General features: G+C 41.5%; 1 protein-coding gene and 1 pseudogene across 1 annotated transcript; both read right to left on the bottom strand.

Annotated features, from left to right (window-relative positions):
* Positions 1 to 7,236: 7,236 nt before the first annotated feature.
* On the bottom strand, positions 7,237 to 12,195 carry ran (RAN, member RAS oncogene family). Its single transcript, XM_014199563.2, has 7 exons — positions 12,091 to 12,195; positions 11,105 to 11,168; positions 10,888 to 10,972; positions 10,161 to 10,286; positions 8,122 to 8,309; positions 7,778 to 7,948; positions 7,237 to 7,611 (listed from the first exon to the last, which is right to left on the bottom strand). Exons 2-7 carry the CDS (start codon positions 11,135 to 11,137, stop codon positions 7,567 to 7,569), a joined length of 648 nt encoding a protein of 215 aa, XP_014055038.1. The 5' UTR covers positions 11,138 to 11,168; positions 12,091 to 12,195; the 3' UTR covers positions 7,237 to 7,566.
* Positions 12,196 to 12,417: 222 nt separating this feature from the next.
* On the bottom strand, positions 12,418 to 15,324 carry LOC106604802 (NADH dehydrogenase [ubiquinone] iron-sulfur protein 8, mitochondrial-like; annotated as a pseudogene).
* Between the last annotated feature and the right edge of the window lie 4,481 nt (positions 15,325 to 19,805).

Genomic DNA, 19,805 nt, shown 5'->3' with positions numbered 1-19,805 from the left:
CTTCTTGAACTCTATGAAGCATTTATTTGGGCTGCAATTTCTGAGGCTGGTAACTCTTATGAACTTATCTTCTGCAGCAGAGGTAACTCTGGGTCTTCCTTTCCTGTGGCGGTCCTCATGAAAGCCAGTTTCATCATAGTGCTTGATGGTTTTTGCCACTGCACTTGAAGAAACTTTCAAAGTTCTTGAAATTTTCCGTATTGACTGACATTAATGTCTTAAAGTAATGATGGACTGTCGTTTCTCTTCGCTTATTTGAGCTGGTTTTGCCATAATATTTTACCAAATAGGGCTATCTTCTGTATACCACCCCTACCTTGTCACAACCCAACTAATGCTCAAATGCATTAAGAAGGAAAGAAATTCCACAAATTAACTTTTAACAAGGCACACCTGTTAATTAAAAATGCATTCCAGGTGACTATCTCATGAAGCTGGTTGAGAGAATGCCAAGAGTGTGCAAAGCTGTCATCAAGGCAAAGGGTGGCTACTTTGAAGAATCTCAAATATAAAATATATTTTGGTTTGTTTAACACTTTCTGGGTTACTACATTATTCCATAAGTGTTATTACATAGTTTTGATGTCTTCACTATTATTCTACAATGTGGAAAATAGTCTTGAATGAGTAGGTGTGTCCAAAGTTTTGACCGGTACTGTATATATATATACTGAACAAAAATATAAATGTAACATTTAAAGTGTTGGTGCCATGTTTCATGAGCTGAAATAAAAGATCCCAGAAATGTTCCATACGCACATTTCTCTCAAATTTTGTGCACAAAGTAATTTACATCCCTGTTAGGTGAGCATTTTTTATTTTCCAAGAAAATTCATCCACCTGACAGGTGTGGCATATCAAGAAGCTGATTAAATAGCATTACACAGGTGCACCTTCTGCTGGGGACAATAAAAGGCCACTGTAAAATGTTGTCACACAACACAATGCCACATATGTCTCAAGTTTTGAGAAAGTTTGCAATCAGCATGCTGACTGCAAGAATGTCCACCAGAGCTGTTGCCAGAGAATTTAATTTGAATTTCTCTATCATAAGCCGCCTCCAATTTGGCAGTACGTCCAACCGGCCTCACAACCACAGACCTTGATAACCACGCCAGCCCAGGCCCTCCACATCCGTCTTCTTCACCTGCAGGATGGTTTGAGACGAGTCACCCAGACAGCTGATGAATCGGTGGGTTTGCACAACCTAAGAATTTTGGCACAAACTGTCAGAAACCGTCTGTGTGCTCGTTGTCCTCACCAGGGTATTAACCTGACTGCAGTTCGGCCTCAAAACTGACTTCAGTGGGCAAATACTCACCTTCGATGGCCACTGGCACGCTGGAGAAGTGTGCTCTTCACAGATGAAGCCGGGTATCAACTGTACCATGCAGGTGGCAGACATCGTGTATTGCGTTGAGTGGGCGAATGGTTTGCTGATGTCAACGTTGCGAAGAGCGTGCCCCTGGTGGCAGTGGGGTTATGGTATGGGCAACTTGAATGCACAGGGATAACGTGAAGAGATCCTGAGGCCCATTGTTGTGCCATTTCTGTCGCCATCAGCTCATTTTTCAGCATGATAATGCACAGCCCCATGTGGTCAGGATCTGTACACAATTCTTGGAAGCTGAAAATGTCTTAGTACTTCCATGGCCTGCATACTCACCAGACATATCAACCCTTGAGCATGTTTGGAATGCTCTGGATCTATGTGTGCGACAGCATGTTCCAATATCCAGCAACTTCACACAGCAATTGAAGAAGAGCGGGACAACATTCTACAGGCCACAATCAACAGCCTGATCAACTCTATGCGAAGGTGATGTGTCACGCTCCATGAGGCAAATGGTGGTCCCACCAGATACTGACTGGTTATCTGATGCACGCCCCTACCTTTCTGTAGGAGCATGCATCAGATTTCTGTGACCAACAGATTAATATCTGTATCCCCAGTTGTGAAAGCCAAAGATTAGGGCCTAATGAATATATTTCAATTGACTGATTTCCTTATATGGACTGTAACTCAGTAACATCTTTGAAATTGTTGCATGTTGCATTTATATTTTTGTTCATATATCCACACTCAGAGCCTTGTGGGGATGGTTACATATGTTGATTACTCTGAGATGCAACAAGGCTGACACCAGGTGGTCTTTGAGACAAACTGCAACCTAATATAGTTGTGTGGGGACAACACAGCTTCAAGCCTGTGTTGGTAGTAGCACTAGCACCTCATACAGGGTGTCTCAAGAAAGACCTGCCAGGAGTCTGCAATGCAGCCATCCTCTGCAAACTGGATTTGCTATATGTCCTCACATATTTGAGTAGCACCATTTAATTCATTCGGGGCGGCAGGTAGCCTAGTGGTTAGAGTGTTGGACTAGTAACCAAAAGGTTGGAAGATCGAATCCCCGAGCTGACAAGGTAAAAATATGTTGCTGTTGCGCCTTCTTCACCACGCCGTCTGTGTGGGTGGACCATTTCAGTTTGTCCGTGATGTGCATGCCGAGGAACTTAAAACGTTCCACCTTCTCCACTACTGTCCCGTCGATGTGGATAGGGGGCTGCTCCCTCTGCTGTTTCCTGAAGTCTGCGATCATCTCCTTTGTTGTGTGAGGTTATTTTCCTGAGATCACACTCCGAGGGCCCTCACCGTCTGGTCGTTGTTGGTAATCAAGCGTACCACTGTAGTGTCGTCTGCAAACTTGATTGATTTGGAGGCGTGCATGAGCAGAGACTTCACTCCTCACACTGATTGAATAGTTTAAATAGTAATGTTGAGCTCTCGTGTTTTTGTGCATACCGTTAACAATAGTTCTGTGCGTGGTGCTGAATGAACAGTGTACTTTTCCCTGTGTAGTTCATTGCATATTTAATAATGAAAATACCTACCAAAAGGAGAACATGGATTTGGTTTATTTCTGTGCATGTTAAAAAAGTAAAATAAATAGAATATCTGGATGTGATTTACAGTAGATATCTGTCAACACAGTCATACACATGATGTATAATCCTGTAATATGACTCTGGCCCGCGATTGTAAAAATATATTCTAATGTGGCCTTCCGTGGAAAATAATTGCCCAGGCCTGTCTTAGAGTGCTGCCCAATATACATAGACATGAAATCACTGGTCATATATACTCTATTCTATTCTACTGTATTTTAGTCATTGCCATTCCGACATTGCTCGTCCTAATATTAATATATTTCTTAATTCCATTATTTTACTTTAGATTTGTGTTTACTGTTGTGAATTGTTAGATACAACTGCAATGTTGGAGTTAGGAACACAAGCATTTCGCTACATCCACAATAACATCTGCTAAATATGTGTATGTGACCAATAAAATGTGATTTGAGACTTGAAGTTGAACTCAGGTGCATCCTGTTTCCATTGATCATCTTTGAGATGTTTCTACAACTTGGAGTCCACCTGTGGTAAATTCAGTTGATTGGACATAATTTGGAAAGGCACACAGCTGTCTATATAAAGGTCCCACGGTTGACAGTGCGTGTCAGAGCAAAAACCAAGCAATGAGGTCGAAGGAATTGTCCATAGAGCTCCGAGACAGGATTGTGTCGAGGCACAGATCTGGGAAGTGTACCTAAAAAATGTTTGCAGCATTGAAGGTCCCCAAGAACACAGTGGCCTCCATTCTTAAATGGAAGAAGTTTGGTACCACCAAGACACTAGAGCTGGCTGCCTGGCCAAACTGAGCAATCGGGGAGAAGGGCCTTGGTCAGGGAGGTGACCAAAAACCCGATGGTCACTCTGACAGAGCTCCATAGTCCCTCTGTGGAGATGGGAGAACCTTCCAGAAGGACAACCATCTCTGCAGCACTCCACCAATCAGGCCTCTATGGTAGAGTGGCCAGATGGAAGCCACTCCTCAGTAAAAGGCACATGACAGCCCGTTTGGAGTTTGCCTAAAGGACTCTCAGACCATGAGAAATAAGATTTTCTGGTCTGATGAAACCAAGATTGAACTCTTTGGCCTGAATGCCAAGCGTCACGTCAGGGGAAACTGGCACCATCATTAATGTGAAGCATTTTTATTTAAATAGGCAAGTCAGTTAAGAATAAATTCTTATTTACAATGACAGCCTACCAGAAGGCAAAAGGCCTCCTGCGGGGATGGGGGCTAGAATTAAAAATATAGGACAAAACACACATCACGACAAGACACCATAACACTACATAAAGAGAGACCTAAGACGACAACATAGCATGGCAGCAACACAACACGCTAGCAGCACAAAACATGGTACAAACATTATTGGGCACAGACAACAGCACAAAGGGCAAGAAGGTAGAGACAACAATACATTAAACGAAGCAGCCACAACTGTCAGTAAGAGTATCAATGATTGTGTCTTTGAATGAAGATAAAACGATCCCGTTTGAGTGTTTTTTGCAGCTCGTTCCAGTCGCTAGCTGCAGCAAACTGAAAAGAGAGGCGACCCAGGGATGGTTGTGCTTTGGGGACCTTCAACAGAATGTGACTGGCAGAACGGGTGTTGTATGTGGAGGATGAGGGCTGCAGTAGGTATCTCAGATAGAGGGGAGTAAGGCCTAAGAGGGTTTAAGGCCTAAGAGGGCTTAATAAATAAGCATCAACCAGTGGGTCTTGCGACATGTATACAGAGATGACCAGTTTACAGAGGAGTATAGAGTGCAGTGATGTGTCCTATCAGGAGCATTGGTGGCAAATCTGATGGTCGAATGGTAAAGAACATCTAGCCGCTAGGAGAGCACCCTTACCTGCCGATCTATAAATTAAGTCTCCGTAATCTAGCATGGGTAGGATGGTCACCTGAATCAGGGTTAGTTTGGCAGCTGTGGTGAAAGAGGAGCGATTACGATAGAGGAAGCCAAGTCATGATTGAACCTTAACCTGCAACTTTGATATGTGCTGAGAGAAGGACAGTGTACCGTCTAGCCATACTCCCAAGTACTTGTATGAGGTGACTACCTCAAGCTCTAAACCCTCAGAGGTAGTAATCACACTGGTGGGGAGAGGGGGCATTCTTCTTACCAAACTACATCACCTTTGTTTTGGAGGTGTTCAGAACAAGGTTAAGGGCAGAGAAAGCTTGTTGGACACTAAGAAAGCTTTGTTGTAGAGCATTTAACACACAATCTGGGGAGGGGCCAGCTGAGTACTGTTTCATCTGCATATAAATGGATGAGAGAGCTTCCTACTGCTTGAGCTATGTTGATGTAAATTGAGAGGAGCGTGGGCCTAGGATTGAGCCTTGGGTTACTCCGTTGGTGACAGGCAGTGGCTGAGACAGCAGATGTTCTGACTTTATAAACTGCACACTTTGAGGTAGTTATCAAACCAGGCCAAAGACCCCTCAGCCAAAGACCCCACCAATACTCCTTAGCCGGCTCACAAGAATAGAATGTTCTTCCGTATCAAAAGCTTTTGCCAAGACAAATAATTGCAGCACAACATTGCTTAGAATCAAGGGCAATGGTGACATAATTAAGCACCTTTTAAGGTTGCAGTGACACATCTATAACCTGAGCGGAAACCAGATTACATACCCGAGAGAATACTATAGACATCAAGAAAGTCAGTTGATTATTGACACGTTTTCCAACACTTTTGATAAACAGGGCAAAATAGAAATTGGCCTATAACAGTTAGGATCAGCTTGATCTCCCCCTTTAATTAAAGGACGCACTGAGGCTGCCTTTCAAGCAATGGGAACCTCCCCAGAGAGGAGACAGGCCTGGCAATGAGGGGCAGCAACCTTAAAGAATAAAGGATCTAAACCAATCTAAACTTGGTCTCAAGTTTGAGCTCCTTTAGCACCTTGGACTCAGTAACCACCTGCAGGGAGAACCTTTGTAGAGTGTAGGGGAAAAAGAGGGAGGAGCATCGGGGATAGTCGTATTAGAAGACTTGGGAGATGGGGAAATGTTGGATCAGCAAGGAGGCATGGCAGTCAAATAGGAATCCTGACAATGAAATGGTGATTAGAGCTCAGCCATGTGCTCCTTGTCAGTAACAACCACAACATTAAGGGACATGGGCAGCTGTGAGTGTTCATTCTCATGGTGGCAGCATCATGCTGTGGGTTTTGTTTTCAGCAGCAGAGACTGGGAGACTACTCAGGATCAAGGGAAAGATGAAAAGAGCAAAGTAGAAAGATCCTTGATGAAAACCGGCTCCAGAGCGCTCAGGACCTCAGACTGGGGCGAAGGTTCACCTTCCAACAGGATAACAACCCTAAGCACACAGCCAAGACAACGCAGGAGTGGCTTCGGAACAAGTGTCCTTGAGTGACCCAGCCAGAGCCCGGACTTGAACCCGATCGAACATCTCTGGAGACCTGAAAATAGCTGTGCAGCAACACTCCCCCTCCAACCTGACAGAGCTTGAGAGGACCTGCAGAGAATGGGATATACCCCCCAAATACAGGTGTGCCGAGATTGTAGCGTCATACCCAAGACCAGAGGCTGTAATAGCCGATTCATCAAATTACTGAGTAAAGGGTCTGAATACTTAAATGTGACATACATTTAACATTTCTAAAAACCTGTTTTTGTTTTGTCATTATGGGGTGTTCTCTAGATTGAGTGGAAAACTTTTATCCATTTTAGAATTTGGCTGTAACAAAATCCTAATAGTCAAGGGGTCTGAATACTTTCAGAATGCACTGTATTAATTAGTTATGTGGTAGTTGTATTCATTAGGCGGTCTTTCCAAGATGCATTACAGGCGCACAATGTAAAAAAAAAGACAATTATGACAAATGGTTATTTGCATGACAATGTCGTTACCCATAATTCCGTACTCTTCACAGCCCTAGTTTTGCGTTACCTTTGTAGCTAATAGGCTGTTTACACTTCTCCCAATTACGTGAGGATGTCAAAATAATGACAAATGTATATTCATTTTAAAATGTTGATTACTAGTCCTTGCTATTATCATTCACCGGAAGATTAAGACAAGACCAGGGAAATAAACATTTTGCCAACATGAGGGGGTCCCCATGAAAGAACAGGATTTAGACTGGTCTTGAATCAAATCACTTAATTCTTCAGTCTAATTGGTAAGTCATTAATGAAGGAACCTGCAGTAATTTACTCACTGATTTTAAATAGTATTGACCCCAACCCTGGCCTGTTATCAGCTACTTAAGATTTGCATCTACCGTGCTTAACGTCTACCCCTAGCCACACGTTAAAACATTTAGCAAAACAATGAATCAGAACTGCATGTTATATTGAGAACGTTTTTATTCAAAGTTTATTCCCCCCACCCCAAGTGCTTCCGGTCAGTTGGCCTTAGCCCAGCGTGTGTGCCGGGGAAGGGCAGAGGGTGGTGCTTGGTGGTGAGTAACATTGCCATGCCAACACTAGGGCGGTGTGTCTTACAGTGAAACTAGAGAACCACACGACTTCACCATGTTTGTATTTCTTTCCGTTTTAAAACACAAGCAAAACAAAAAAATAGAGTTAAAAAATAAATCTGCAACGGGATTTTACAGTAAAGGGGCCAAACTCAGACAACTTCCTGCCACGCGGGGGTGGGGGGTCATAGGTAACAGGTTAAAGGTCATCGTCTTCATCTGGGAGCGCTGTTTCTGATGCAACCTGGAGGGCGGAGAAAGTGAATAACTTATGACGATACACCATTTACAATCAGCAACATAACTAAAGACATTGATATGTAATCTAGCCAATTTCATCTGATAACATTTGACAGTCTGGTCTCCATGCAGTCCATCTACCCGTGCTGGGCCACTATGGTTCCACTCACTTTGAGGTCGTGCTCGTACTGCGCGGCGAGGGAGGGGTCCATGAGGATCTCTGGGGGGGCGAGGGCGGGCATGGCCACAAACTCCAGGTTGGGGTCTCCAATCAGCTTCCGTGCTAGCCACAGGAAGGGCTTCTCAAAGTTGTAATTACTCTTAGCAGAGATGTCATAGTACTGAGAGAGAAGGGGTGAGAATGAGAAGAGACGATTATCATCACCTTGCTGTGGTGCACAAGGTCACAAATGTTGCTTGTTTACCCATTATTTCCATCAGGGCTAGTCTTTCAGTTTGCACAGAAACACACGGCATAAGAACAGTCTACTGTAATAAAGTGTGTAATAATTACCTGGAGGTTCTTCTTGCGATGGAATACGATGCTCTTGGCTTTGACTTTCCGGTCTTTGATGTCCACCTTGTTGCCGCAGAGGACTATGGGAATGTTCTCACAGACACGCACCAGGTCACGATGCCAGTTGGGTACGTTCTTGTAGGTGACTCGAGACGTGACGTCAAACATGATGATTGCACACTGGGCTGGAGAGTGGAAAGTGAGAGTACAAAGTAGGAGAGTGGAGAGAAAAGCACAGATGGAGTGAAGAGTCAAAGAAAGCAAGAGGAGGATGTAGAGAGGGAGAGTCACAACATGAATCTACTCAACACAGCATCCTTAGAGGGGGAAGTGGTTACTACAGCGGAGTCAATCACCACCTTCCGGAGACACCTGAAACCCCACCTCTTTAAGGAATACCTGGGATAGGATAAAGTAATCCTTCTAACCCCCCCTTAAAAGATTTAGATGCACTATTGTAAAGTGGTTGTTCCACTGGATATTATAAGGTGAATGCACCAATTTGTAAGTCGCTCTGGATAAGAGCGTCTGCTAAATGCCTTAAATGTAAATGTACTAGAGATCGACCGATTAATTAAAATGGCCGATTTCAAGTTTTCATAACAAATCGGTAATCAGCATTTTTGGACGCCGATTATATTGCAGTCCACGAGGAGACTGCATGGCAGGCTGACCACCTGTTATGCGAGTGCAGGCAGCGAGGAGCCAAGGTAAGTTGCTTGCTAGCATTAAACTTATCTTATGAAAAACAATCAAACTACACATGGTTGATGATATTACTAGTTTAACTAGCTTGTCCTGCGTTGCATATAATCAATGCGGTGCCTGAAATTGTGTCACTTCTCTTGCGTTGTGTAAGCAGTCAGGGTATATGCAGCAGTTTGTGTCACCTGGCTCGTTGCGAACTCTGTGAATACCCTTTCTTCCTAACAAAGACCGTCATTAATTTGCCAGAATTTTTCATAATTATGACATAACAGTGAATGTTGTGCAATGTAAAAGCAATATTTAGACTTAGGGTTGCCACCGGTTTGATAAAATATGAAACGGTTCCGTATTTCACCAAAATAATAAACTTTTTTTTTTTTTTTTTTTTTATTATTATACGTTTCCGGATTTGACCATATTAATGACGTACGGCTCATATTTCTGTGTTTATTATAATTAAGTCTGATTTGATAGAGCAGTCTGACTGAGCGGTGGTAGGCAGCAGCAGGATCGTTAGCATTCATTCAAACAGCACTTTACTGCGTTTGCCAGCAGCTCTTCGCAATGGTTGAAGCACAGCTCTGTTTATGACTTCAAGCCTATCAACTCCAGAGATTAGGCTGGCAATACTAAAGTGCCTATAAGAACACCCAATAGTCTATGAAGGTCTATGAAATACAAATGGTATAGAGAGAAATAGTCCTATAACAACTACAACCTAAAACTTCTTAACTGGGAATATTGAAGACTCATGTTAAAAAGGAACCACCAGCTTTCATATGTTCTGAGCAAGGAAGTTAAACATTAGCTTTTTTACACAGCACATATTGCACTTTTACTTTTTTCTCCAACACTGTTTTTGCATTATTTTAACCAAATTGAACATGTTTCATTATTTGAGAATAAATTGATTTTATTTAAGTATTAGATTAAATAAAATACAAGTGTTTAATGTTCATTCAGTATTGTTGTAATTGTCATTATTATACACACACATACATATATATATATATATATATACACACACACACACACACATACATACATATAAAAATTAAATACAATTTAAAAAGACTGATTAATCGGGTATCGTCTTTTTTTGTTCCTCCAATAATCGGTCGATCTCTAGTGGTTACTAATTGTTAGAATAGCTATTGTCATTCATTAGTTCCTGGTTTTAAGAACTGGCCAGTGACTTTCCACACAAAGCTCTGTGTGCAAGTATTTTTGTAGAGCAGGGAGTTATTTTTAGTAACTAGAGTTAGAGTTCTTCCTCCTGGTCATGAAAAACTATAGGATAAGCTAATAAGTACAGTTTTATAGCATACCTTGGATGTAGTAGCCGTCTCGGAGCCCTCCAAACTTCTCCTGCCCGGCAGTGTCCCACACGTTGTATTTGATGGCCCCTCTGTTAGTGTGGAAGACCAGCGGGTGCACCTCCACTCCCAGAGTGGCTAGAAGGAAGGAAAGGGGAGAATAGAGGGGAAACCCAACAGGAGAAATGAGGGGAGAGATAGCAAGAAATAAAGGAGAGAAAGGTGGGGTGAGAAGGAGAAATGGTGAGAGGAGAAAGACAGTTTAGTAACACTGGAGAGATTAGAAGATGCTAGAATGGTGGCAGTTTGTTTCATTCAGTGTCACACCCTTGTTGTACATTGCCATCTGGTGCCTCCATGCATCCTCTCATATTGGTGGCCTTTGCATTCTGACAGTTGAATGTGCCAACATGGCCCCCTCCCAATGACTAAAACTCTGATTAAGCATTCTACTATTACAGGCTTTGTGCAGAGGCCTAACACCCATTTATCACCCATTTTTTACATTTTAGTCATTTAGCAGACGCTCTTATCCAGAGCGACTTACAGTAGTGAATGCATACATTTCATACATTTTTTTTTTTTTTTTTCTGTGCTGGCCCCCCGTGGGAATCGAACCCACAACCCTGGTGTTGCAAACACCATGCTCTACCAACTGAGCTACAGGCCCATGTGGCTGTGTTCTCACTATAAACTGTGTTGTTGTTTAAGTAATTACATGCCGATGGGAGTGACTTACCAACATATTTCTTCTCAAACTCTCCCGTCAAATGTCTTTTGACGAAAGTGGTCTTTCCAGTTCCTCCATCTCCAACCAACACAAGCTGAGAGTGGAAGTGGGATAGAAGTTGAAACATAGGTGAAAACAGCAGCTAACTACTCATGACCAAACCAAACATATAATCCTGTTTCATGCTCTAAAATCGTTGACGTCTGAGATAAGTAATAGCCCTCACCTTGAACTGGACCTGTGGCTCGCCTTCTGCCATTGTTAAATGTGTCGTGGATTTTGATGTTCTCCTAAGAACAGGACAAGGCGCCGGAATGGTTATGTTAACTAGTTACATGACCCATCTACACAGGTTAACTATCTACAGAGTTAACTGGTTTGCCAACTATTTTCTGATGGGCTCGCTAAACTACAACAAACTAACTTTCGACATATCGAGAGTGCAGCACGCGCCCAGGAACTAGCTAACCAACAAGTAACCTCGCAAGCTAACGCTTGTTTTTGGGCGGTTTTAATTCTATAAACTTCTTCTAAATACATTGCATATTTTCAGACATCTGACAACACGACATTTAAACGTGTAAACAATCATTAGTATTACAACCTAAATGCAGGAATATACGCCTTCTAAATAACAGTTTTATTTGTATCTAGCACAGCATGCATCCTCAACGCAGAGAATGGCTAGCTAACAGTTAGCATTTGATGAGTACGCCATTGATTCAGCAGACTGAGGCTGCCGCACTTTTCTAGTTTCGACTGGAACAATGTCTGTGCAGCGCTAAAATCTGTCCCCCGTTTAGCTAAAAGACTAATAACGTTTGTTGTCTAACAAACTAACTCCGTCTCAAAGCACACAACTGGTCGAATGTCATTTGTATTGACAATAACAATAGTTAGCTTCAATTGCAGAAACAACAAATGAAGGAAAGCATCGCAATCCAGTTAGCTAGCATTTCGCCAACAGAACCACTGTTATCACAAAGCTAACGTTAGCTGCAAGCTAACATGGTAGCTAACGTTCGCTAGCATGGTTTTGGAAATCAATAAAATTGTCTAATAACTTCGCATACTATCAACATAACTACTAAACTGAGTGTATAAGTACACCAACAACCTACTTTAGTGTCTCCGATTAAACCATTTTTTATTCACAATGATTAAAAATTGAATTTAGACAAGCATCACATTAGGAAAAATGTTCAGACTCACCAGCGTTGAAACGAAGAGAAAAAGAGTAAATGGCTGCGTTCGCGGGAGATTCAGCGTGGAATTGAGTCAGTTTCCGCCCATGTCATGTGATCAAGGCCAGCAATACAATGCTTTTTGTTACAACTCCCGATTATATCATACACGTACAGATGTAGGATTTTAATTTGAGCCAGTATGCTAGAACAGAAAAATAATCCTACAGCAACAGGAAATGCATATTAGTATGTCGATTATAATTAATGGAAATTTTTGTTGGGGTTGATACATTTTTCATTAGGGCAAATCAAGCTACAGTATCTACAGTACCAAGATATCACTTTTAAACTTCTTCCAAAAGTGGATGAAAAGATACACAAAAAGAGGCCTTCAAAACATGATTTTCTTCATTCAAATACATAACCTACAATTTCATCTACAATTATAATACTTTAAACTTTAAAAAATGTGCATGAGGTATACACGGTCATCAAATAATGATTAATGTACAATTTTTGTGTGCACTTTTACACTTGTGTGTGTTTTTTTCCCTTTGACAATAGGCCTACTGGCTCTCCATGTTAAAAGTATGATCTAAGGCTTTGTTTGTGTAATATTCATTGACATTAGATTGTCTTAGTGTTTACAGTATGCATAGTATATGTGGTTAGGTTGGTTTGCCAGTACGATGGTCTATCTATAGAGGTAGTCTGCCTGTATGTTGGCAGCAATCTCCGACTCCCACTGATCTCCATTGTTCAGTAGCTTCTCTTTGTTGTACAGCAACTCCTCATGGGTCTCTGTGGCAAACTCAAAGTTTGGACCCTGAGGGACATGAAAGAGAGAAATACGTCCAGAAACCCTTAGCCCTAGAATACTCCAGAAGTTCTGGAATAGTCTGCTGAATTTTCTGTTCTAGAATTTGACAAACTGAGAGAGAGTGATATTTCCCTCAGATTACAGAGACCCATAAAGAATTTGAAAACAAATCCAATTTTGATAAACTCCCATATCTATTAGGTGAAATACCACAGTGTGCCATCACAGCAGCAAGATTTGTGACTTATTGCCACAAGAAATGGGCAACTAGTGAAGAACAAACACCATTGTAAATACAACCCAGATTTATGTTTGTTTATTCTCCTTTTTGCAATTTAACTTTATGTAAACATGTTTCCCATGCCAATAAAGTCCATTGAATTGAAAAAGAAAGAAAGAGATGGGTTGTCAGCTGTTTACCTCCACAATAGCATCAACAGGGCAGGCCTCCTGGCAGAAGCCACAGTAGATGCACTTGGTCATGTCGATGTCGTCGCGAGTGGTCCTCCTGCTGCCGTCTGCACGCGTCTCAGCCTCAATGGTAATGGCCTGTGGCAGACACAAGGGGCAGCAGAGAGAGGACTTAATGAGCAGGAGGAGGGAATGTAAACCATGTGAACTCTATGGGGCTCTATTGAGCTGTGCAGGAGGGTAGGATATTACCTGGGGGGGACTTACCTGGGCTTTATAGGGGTTACCTGGTTGGGGTAGAATTCCATAGTAAAGTATATGAAGTTACCTATACCCTGGGTAATGTTGTGGACTGCAGGTACATACAATTTTTACATTTACATTTACGTCATTTAGCAGACGCTCTTATCCAGAGCGACTTACAAATTGGTGCATTCACCTTATGATATCCAGTGGAATCAAGTATTACTGATATATAGGCCTATATACAGTAGTTTGTAGTACCAGTGTGTATAGTGACCAGGGCATTGAGGGCAGTGTAGTGCATTGCCAGTGCCCGTGTGTGTATAGGGTACAATAGGTGTGTATAGGGTCACCTGGGCAGGGCAGACAGCCTTACACAGCTTGCAGGTGATACAACGCTCCTCTCCGTTGGGGTACCGGCGCAAAGTGTGTTTACCACAGAAACGAGGAGACGGGACCCTTCTCAAACAGGTAGTTGACGGGTAGTCGCGAAACGGGTAGTCGCGAAAAAAAAAGGTAACTCATAGTCATCCCCAAACCTGGAGGAGTGTGGGAAGACAGGTAAAGGAATGTTCTAGAATTTATTAAACAAGAGACAAAATTGACAAATGTTACAGCACAACAGCAGAGTCATGTGTTAAGTGTAAAACTAATTAATGCCTTCTGGGAGTGGTATGAAGTCCAAACGTTATGGGAAGAGTTAGAAAGCTGGCTGTCAGTTTTACAATGTAAATTTACTTTTAATCTGTTTATTGGCATACTTCAAGACATGGCATATGGTGGTGCAGTGAGATACCCAATGGGTTGTACAATATTATTTTCCTCACTTATATTGAAGAAGCTATTACTTAAATAATTATACTCCACTGTTAAGATAATGGAAGAAGCAAATGCTTTATTATTTAAATATTGAAAAAAATCTGGCTACAGACAGAAACCACATAACACAATTTTAAGTCATGGGGCAGTCTTACAAGTATTAGAAACAACATTGGGGATGGATATGGTGGGAACATGTGGGTGTGAGCATGTGTGATGTCATTAACGTTCGTGGAAATGTATGTAAACGTTAAGTTGTTTATCGTTTTTGTCTATGTATGATTGTTTTTTTTGTTGTAAATAAAAAAAAATGCCACAAATTGTAAAATAAAATACAAAAAAATTATGTTATTTAGGCCTATGGTGTGTGTGTGTGTGTGTGTGTGTGTGTGTGTGTGTGTGTGTGTCACCTCTGAAGAGCTCGGTCCACAGGAGAGTCTGAGCAGCTCGGTCTGTGATTGACCTCATATCAAGGGGCAGCTCTTTGGCATTCACATACTCTACACAGACAGACAGAGAAAGAGAGAGAGAGAAGAGAGGCAGATCATGTGAAAGGAAAGGGAAGGGAAAGGGGGATGCCTAGTCAGTTGCACAACTTAAATGTGTGTTCCACATTTAACCCAACCCCTCTGAATCAGAGTTGCGGGGGGCTGCCTTAAATCGGAAGCACAATCAATTGTGTTATTGCTACTAAATATCAACATTTGTGTTACTTACTGTACATCCCTCTCTGTATACTGAGGCTGAAGTGTCGAACCAAGGCAGGGCTGTTGACTCCAAAGGCACCTAAAAAAGAGAGAGGACAGTGACACAGGTATCCATCACCCCCAAATTAAGGCAGACTGTCATAAGGATGCAATGCAAGTCCACAATTCACTAACATTGGAAGCTTCAGGGAAATTAGATTTAGAGGTGTCTCTTGTTACCTGGCCTGGAGCAGTAAAGGAAACACAATGCAGTAGACATCACAGAAAGAAGAAACTGGAGAGAGACAAAGGGGGAAAGAGAGAGATGGAGCATTTGTTGAAAAGTAAATTAGTCAAATAGACCAAATATTGGATTCTGATCCCACATGTCCAGCAGCAGAAAAAAACCCTTCTATGTGACCTCCAGTGAGAACATCCTAAACACAGACGCTATTTGTTTGTGTGGAACGCGGTGAACAGACTGCCAGGCAGCTGATTTACCCTGCACTTTCCTAATCTCCCGTCCCCAATCTGGCCCTTACATCATACTGACCTTACAAATAAATTGCATAAAATTGTAGCCGCACGAACATTTAGGCCTGCCGCATAGGTTACTACTGTAACAATAAATATGGTTAATGTCACTGGCAAACAAAGTTGAAAGAAAACGCGTGCAGATCCTCGTAAATCACGCACAGTGGATATAACATTAACTGGCTTTGATTTGATGAATAAACCTTAAGGAAAAACGGTTCTACATAAAACATTTAAAAAGTAGAATAATAAGGCAGGGTTGGCTATATGAGCTGTCTGTAGCCTATGACAGGTGAAGCGGGTCCGGTCAATAATAATTACAAGCTGCGCAAAGGAATATCGCTGTCCAAACCGGACAGATAACTTCCCAAGTATATCCTTATATTTTCTGAGCACTGATAGTAATTGGAAATGCAGGAATACCGATTAAAAAACGAAATAAACATGACAAATTACTACTTTGTAATATATGACTGCAAACAGCATCACTCCTTGTAAAGATATATCAATAAACCCACCTGCTCCAACAACCTGCCTGGGATGTGCAGACTCGAGGGGCAGCAGTCACAACTCGATCACACCGACAGTGTTTTGCGCGAAATATTATGCAGCATCATCTGGTTATGTATGCAACAAAAGTTCAACATTCACCTTCAAGCTGTCTACTTATACAGTTTGACGCATACGTTCGATAAATCCAACATATGCACTGCAACTGCCTCTGCAAGGCAAACGCAGTGTTTCATTGGAAATTAATGTAATACTGGTGTACCAAAATGAAATGACCCTGTCGGTGTGGTATATGCATCAAACTGTATGCGCAGATGGCTTGACATAAAGGGTAGCAGAAGCAGGGGCGGTTCTGGGAGGGCAGGGGGGGGCAGTGCCCCTGTGACAACAATTTTGGACCCCCTTGTAGACCCCCTAAATGTGGAGTACGAAATAATTTTGACATAACTAATTTTTGCTATCATTCTTTTTTTTTTTTACATCCGTTATTAGACAGTGGCATCGCGGAACACTAATGATTATGACCATGGTCTTTTGCCTACAATGCAGTGAAGAAAACGATATGACAACAATAACGTCTAATGTAACTGGCCCCTCTAACAGTACAACTGGCCCCAGCTTGGCCCCCCCAGTTGAAATGGTCTAGAACCGCCAAGGAGCAGAAGGTGAATGCTGAACTTTTGTTGCACATACAGTACCAGTCAAAAGTTTGGACACACCTACTCATTCAAGTTATATATATATATATTTTTTTTTTACTATTTTCGACATTAAAACTATGACATAAACAGTGGCAACCCATCATTCAGGGCAATTAGGGCAGAGCACTTTTTTTTGCATGTTATTTTGGCATTAATATGTGTCGCATATATCAGTTTGCAAACTATGTAAAAAAAAAAGTATATCATTGAATTAATGAAGCCGCATACAAACATGGTCTCTTTTTTGTGTTCTTGAGTAAGGGAGCTCCAAAATGCAGGTGTTTCAGCCTAGCTCAGTGCTTTCTGTGGTGGTGGGGCGAGCCAGCAGAAAATAGAAGCATTGCGCCTGATTGGCTCAGTGTTCTGTCACTCATGGGGACACTACCTCACAGGCCAAGTTTAAGTCCTTAGTAAGAGCAGACATCCGATAATTTCAGCCCTTTGAGTCCTGCCATAGAGTTATATTATAAGTGCCCTTCCAAGAAGGCTCAAGGTCATTGGACACAGATAAAATGAAATCAAATCCCGTTATATGTACAGTAGCTTTGATTGGACTGATCATGTCAACATCATACTTTCAAAATCTTAGCTAGCATTCATCATCATGAATCAAGTCTACAATCTACTGGCAAAACCTTTTTAATCCTTGTCATATGAAGAGAAATAATGAAGAGAATTTATAGATAAAACGTATCAGTGCTCATCGTCCATTGGACATACCCATTACACAACAAGTTGGAAATCGCAAATTCAGCAGTGAGTGGTTTGGAAGTAATCAGTGGCTAACTGCAAGCATTGCAAAGCAATCACTGGCCTGCTATTTAGTGGAGTGGCTGTGTGTTTTTTCCCGAGTTCCCACCATAAATCCAGAGAATGCCAGACTTTGATGACAAAGTTTGATGACACAATTTGCCAACACAGGACCACCATGCCACCTTCCTGTTTAAGTGAGCAAGGTGAGTCCAAAAATGTATTGTATGCTGCTGCATAAATGATGTAATATGCCAGGGAAATATGTATACTGTAGCTAAGAAAGTAATACTAAGTGTATGTTGTGTAGTAAGCTGTTAGTAGCCCATGTGCCTCACCCTAATAATTTGGTCTATTTTCACCAACGCTGTATTGTAAACACATCGTTTGTGGCCAGTGTGATTGTACAGCTTTGACAGTGCTACTGATAGTAGTAGTGGCGCTTGGTTTGCACGTGCAAATTCAGCACACACACCATTCTATAATAGAATTGTGTTATTTGACGAGTCAAATTAAAATCTTCTATAACAAGTCAAATAGTGTTATTTCACGTGTATCTTTTTTGACACACAAAGACCGAAATGGTGTTCAATGTGCCTGACCCTAATCATTTGGTTTATTTTCACCTCTTAATTTTGCCTACTGTTCTAACTTGGTGGTGCACATGTAGCCTGTAACTTGTTTTAGAGAAATGTAATCATTGAATATTGTAAGCGCTTTCATTGTCTGCTTATATGCCCCCTTTACTTATCCTATGGTTCTGACTTGGTGTACAGGGAGTACACTGTAAGATCGGCCCATGTCCTGAATTCTTTCGCTGTACATTTCAAAAGTGCTGAACAAATAGTTAAATTCACAACGTCTGTCCTAGCTCGCTCATTAATGTCTTAATCGAGATTACGGATTGCCTCTTATCCACTTATCGTCCCCTTATGCCATAGTTTGTACATCTCAATTGTCAGTAGCAACCACATTTGTTTAAGCAAGTCAGCCATATCAGCTATGTTTTTTTAAAGGCAGTAAATGAGGCTGAATGAACTGTTTCGCTGCCAGACAAGGCTCCGCTGATAGCCAGGTGAAGCAGTGGTAAGGTGTTGGGACTGTTGTTGGGTTTCTGCTGTTGGGACAGCTTTATGTAGGCCCTAACAGTTTGTCACTGTTATAGTGCAATTAATGTATTGTTTAGTGTTTTGTTATGTAGTGGCTTTGCTGGCATGCATCCCATTTTTTGAGGGGTTTGCCCCACCAAGATGTACATGCTAAAATAACAAATATGGAAATAACACATATGGAATCATGTAGTAACCAAAAAAGTGTTAACCTGTTTGGGATAGGGGGCAGTATTTTCACGGCCGGATAAAAAACGTACCCGATTTAATCTGGTTACTACTCTTGCCCAGAAACTAGAATATGCATATAATTAGTAGATTTGGATAGAAAACACTCTAAAGTTTCTATACCTGTTTGAATGGTGTCTGTGAGTATAACAGAACTCATATGGCAGGCAAAAACCTGAGAAGATTCCAGGCAGGAAGTGGCCTGTCTGACAATTTGTAGTCCATCTGTTGCATCTCTATCGAAATTACAGCATCTGTGCTGTTACGTGACACTTTCTAAGGCTTAAAAAGCTGTTTTTTGATATAAATATGAACTTGATTGAACAAAACATGCATGTATTGTATAACATAATGTCCTAGGAGTGTCATCTGATGAAGATCATCAAAGGTTAGTGCTGCATTTAGCTGTGGTTTGGGTTTTGTGACATATATGCTTGCTTTGAAAATGGCTGTGTGATTATTTCTGGCTGGGTACTCTCCTGACATAATCTAATGTGTTGCTTTCGCTGTAAAGCCTTTTTGAAATCGGACAATGTGGTTACATCAAGGAGAAGTGTATCTTTAAAATGGTGTAAAATAGTTGTATGTTTGAGAAAGTTGAATGATGACATTTTGTTGTTTTTGAATTTGCCGCCCTGATATTTCACTGGCTGTGTCCCGCAGGTGGGACGCTAGCGTTCCACGTAGCCCATAGAAGTTAAACCATAAAAACATATTTTTGTCTTGATGACAGCTTTGCACACTCTTGGCATTCTCTCAACCAGCTTCATGAGGTATTCACCTGGAATGCATTTCAATTAACAGGTTGTTAAAAGTTAAATTGTGGAATTTCTTTAATTCTTAATGTATTTGAGCCAATCAGTTGTGTTGTGACAAGGTAGGGGTGGTATACATAAGTTAGCCTTATTTGTTAAAAGACAAAGTCTATA

Source organism: Salmo salar, chromosome ssa05, assembly GCF_905237065.1.
Source record: "Salmo salar chromosome ssa05, Ssal_v3.1, whole genome shotgun sequence".
Lineage (NCBI taxonomy): Eukaryota > Metazoa > Chordata > Actinopteri > Salmoniformes > Salmonidae > Salmo > Salmo salar.
This window is presented reverse-complemented; position numbering and strand designations above follow the sequence as displayed.

Excerpts from the sequence above, each read along its gene's own strand:
- ran (XM_014199563.2), bottom strand. The coding sequence starts at position 11,137 with ATGGCAGAAGGCGAGCCACAGGTCCAGTTCAAG. Across the intron at positions 10,973-11,104 it reads AGCCACAGGTCCAGTTCAAG|CTTGTGTTGGTTGGAGATGG; the intron begins GTGAGGGCTATT and ends TTCCACTCTCAG. Across the intron at positions 8,310-10,160 it reads AGACGGCTACTACATCCAAG|CCCAGTGTGCAATCATCATG; the intron begins GTATGCTATAAA and ends TCCACTCTCCAG.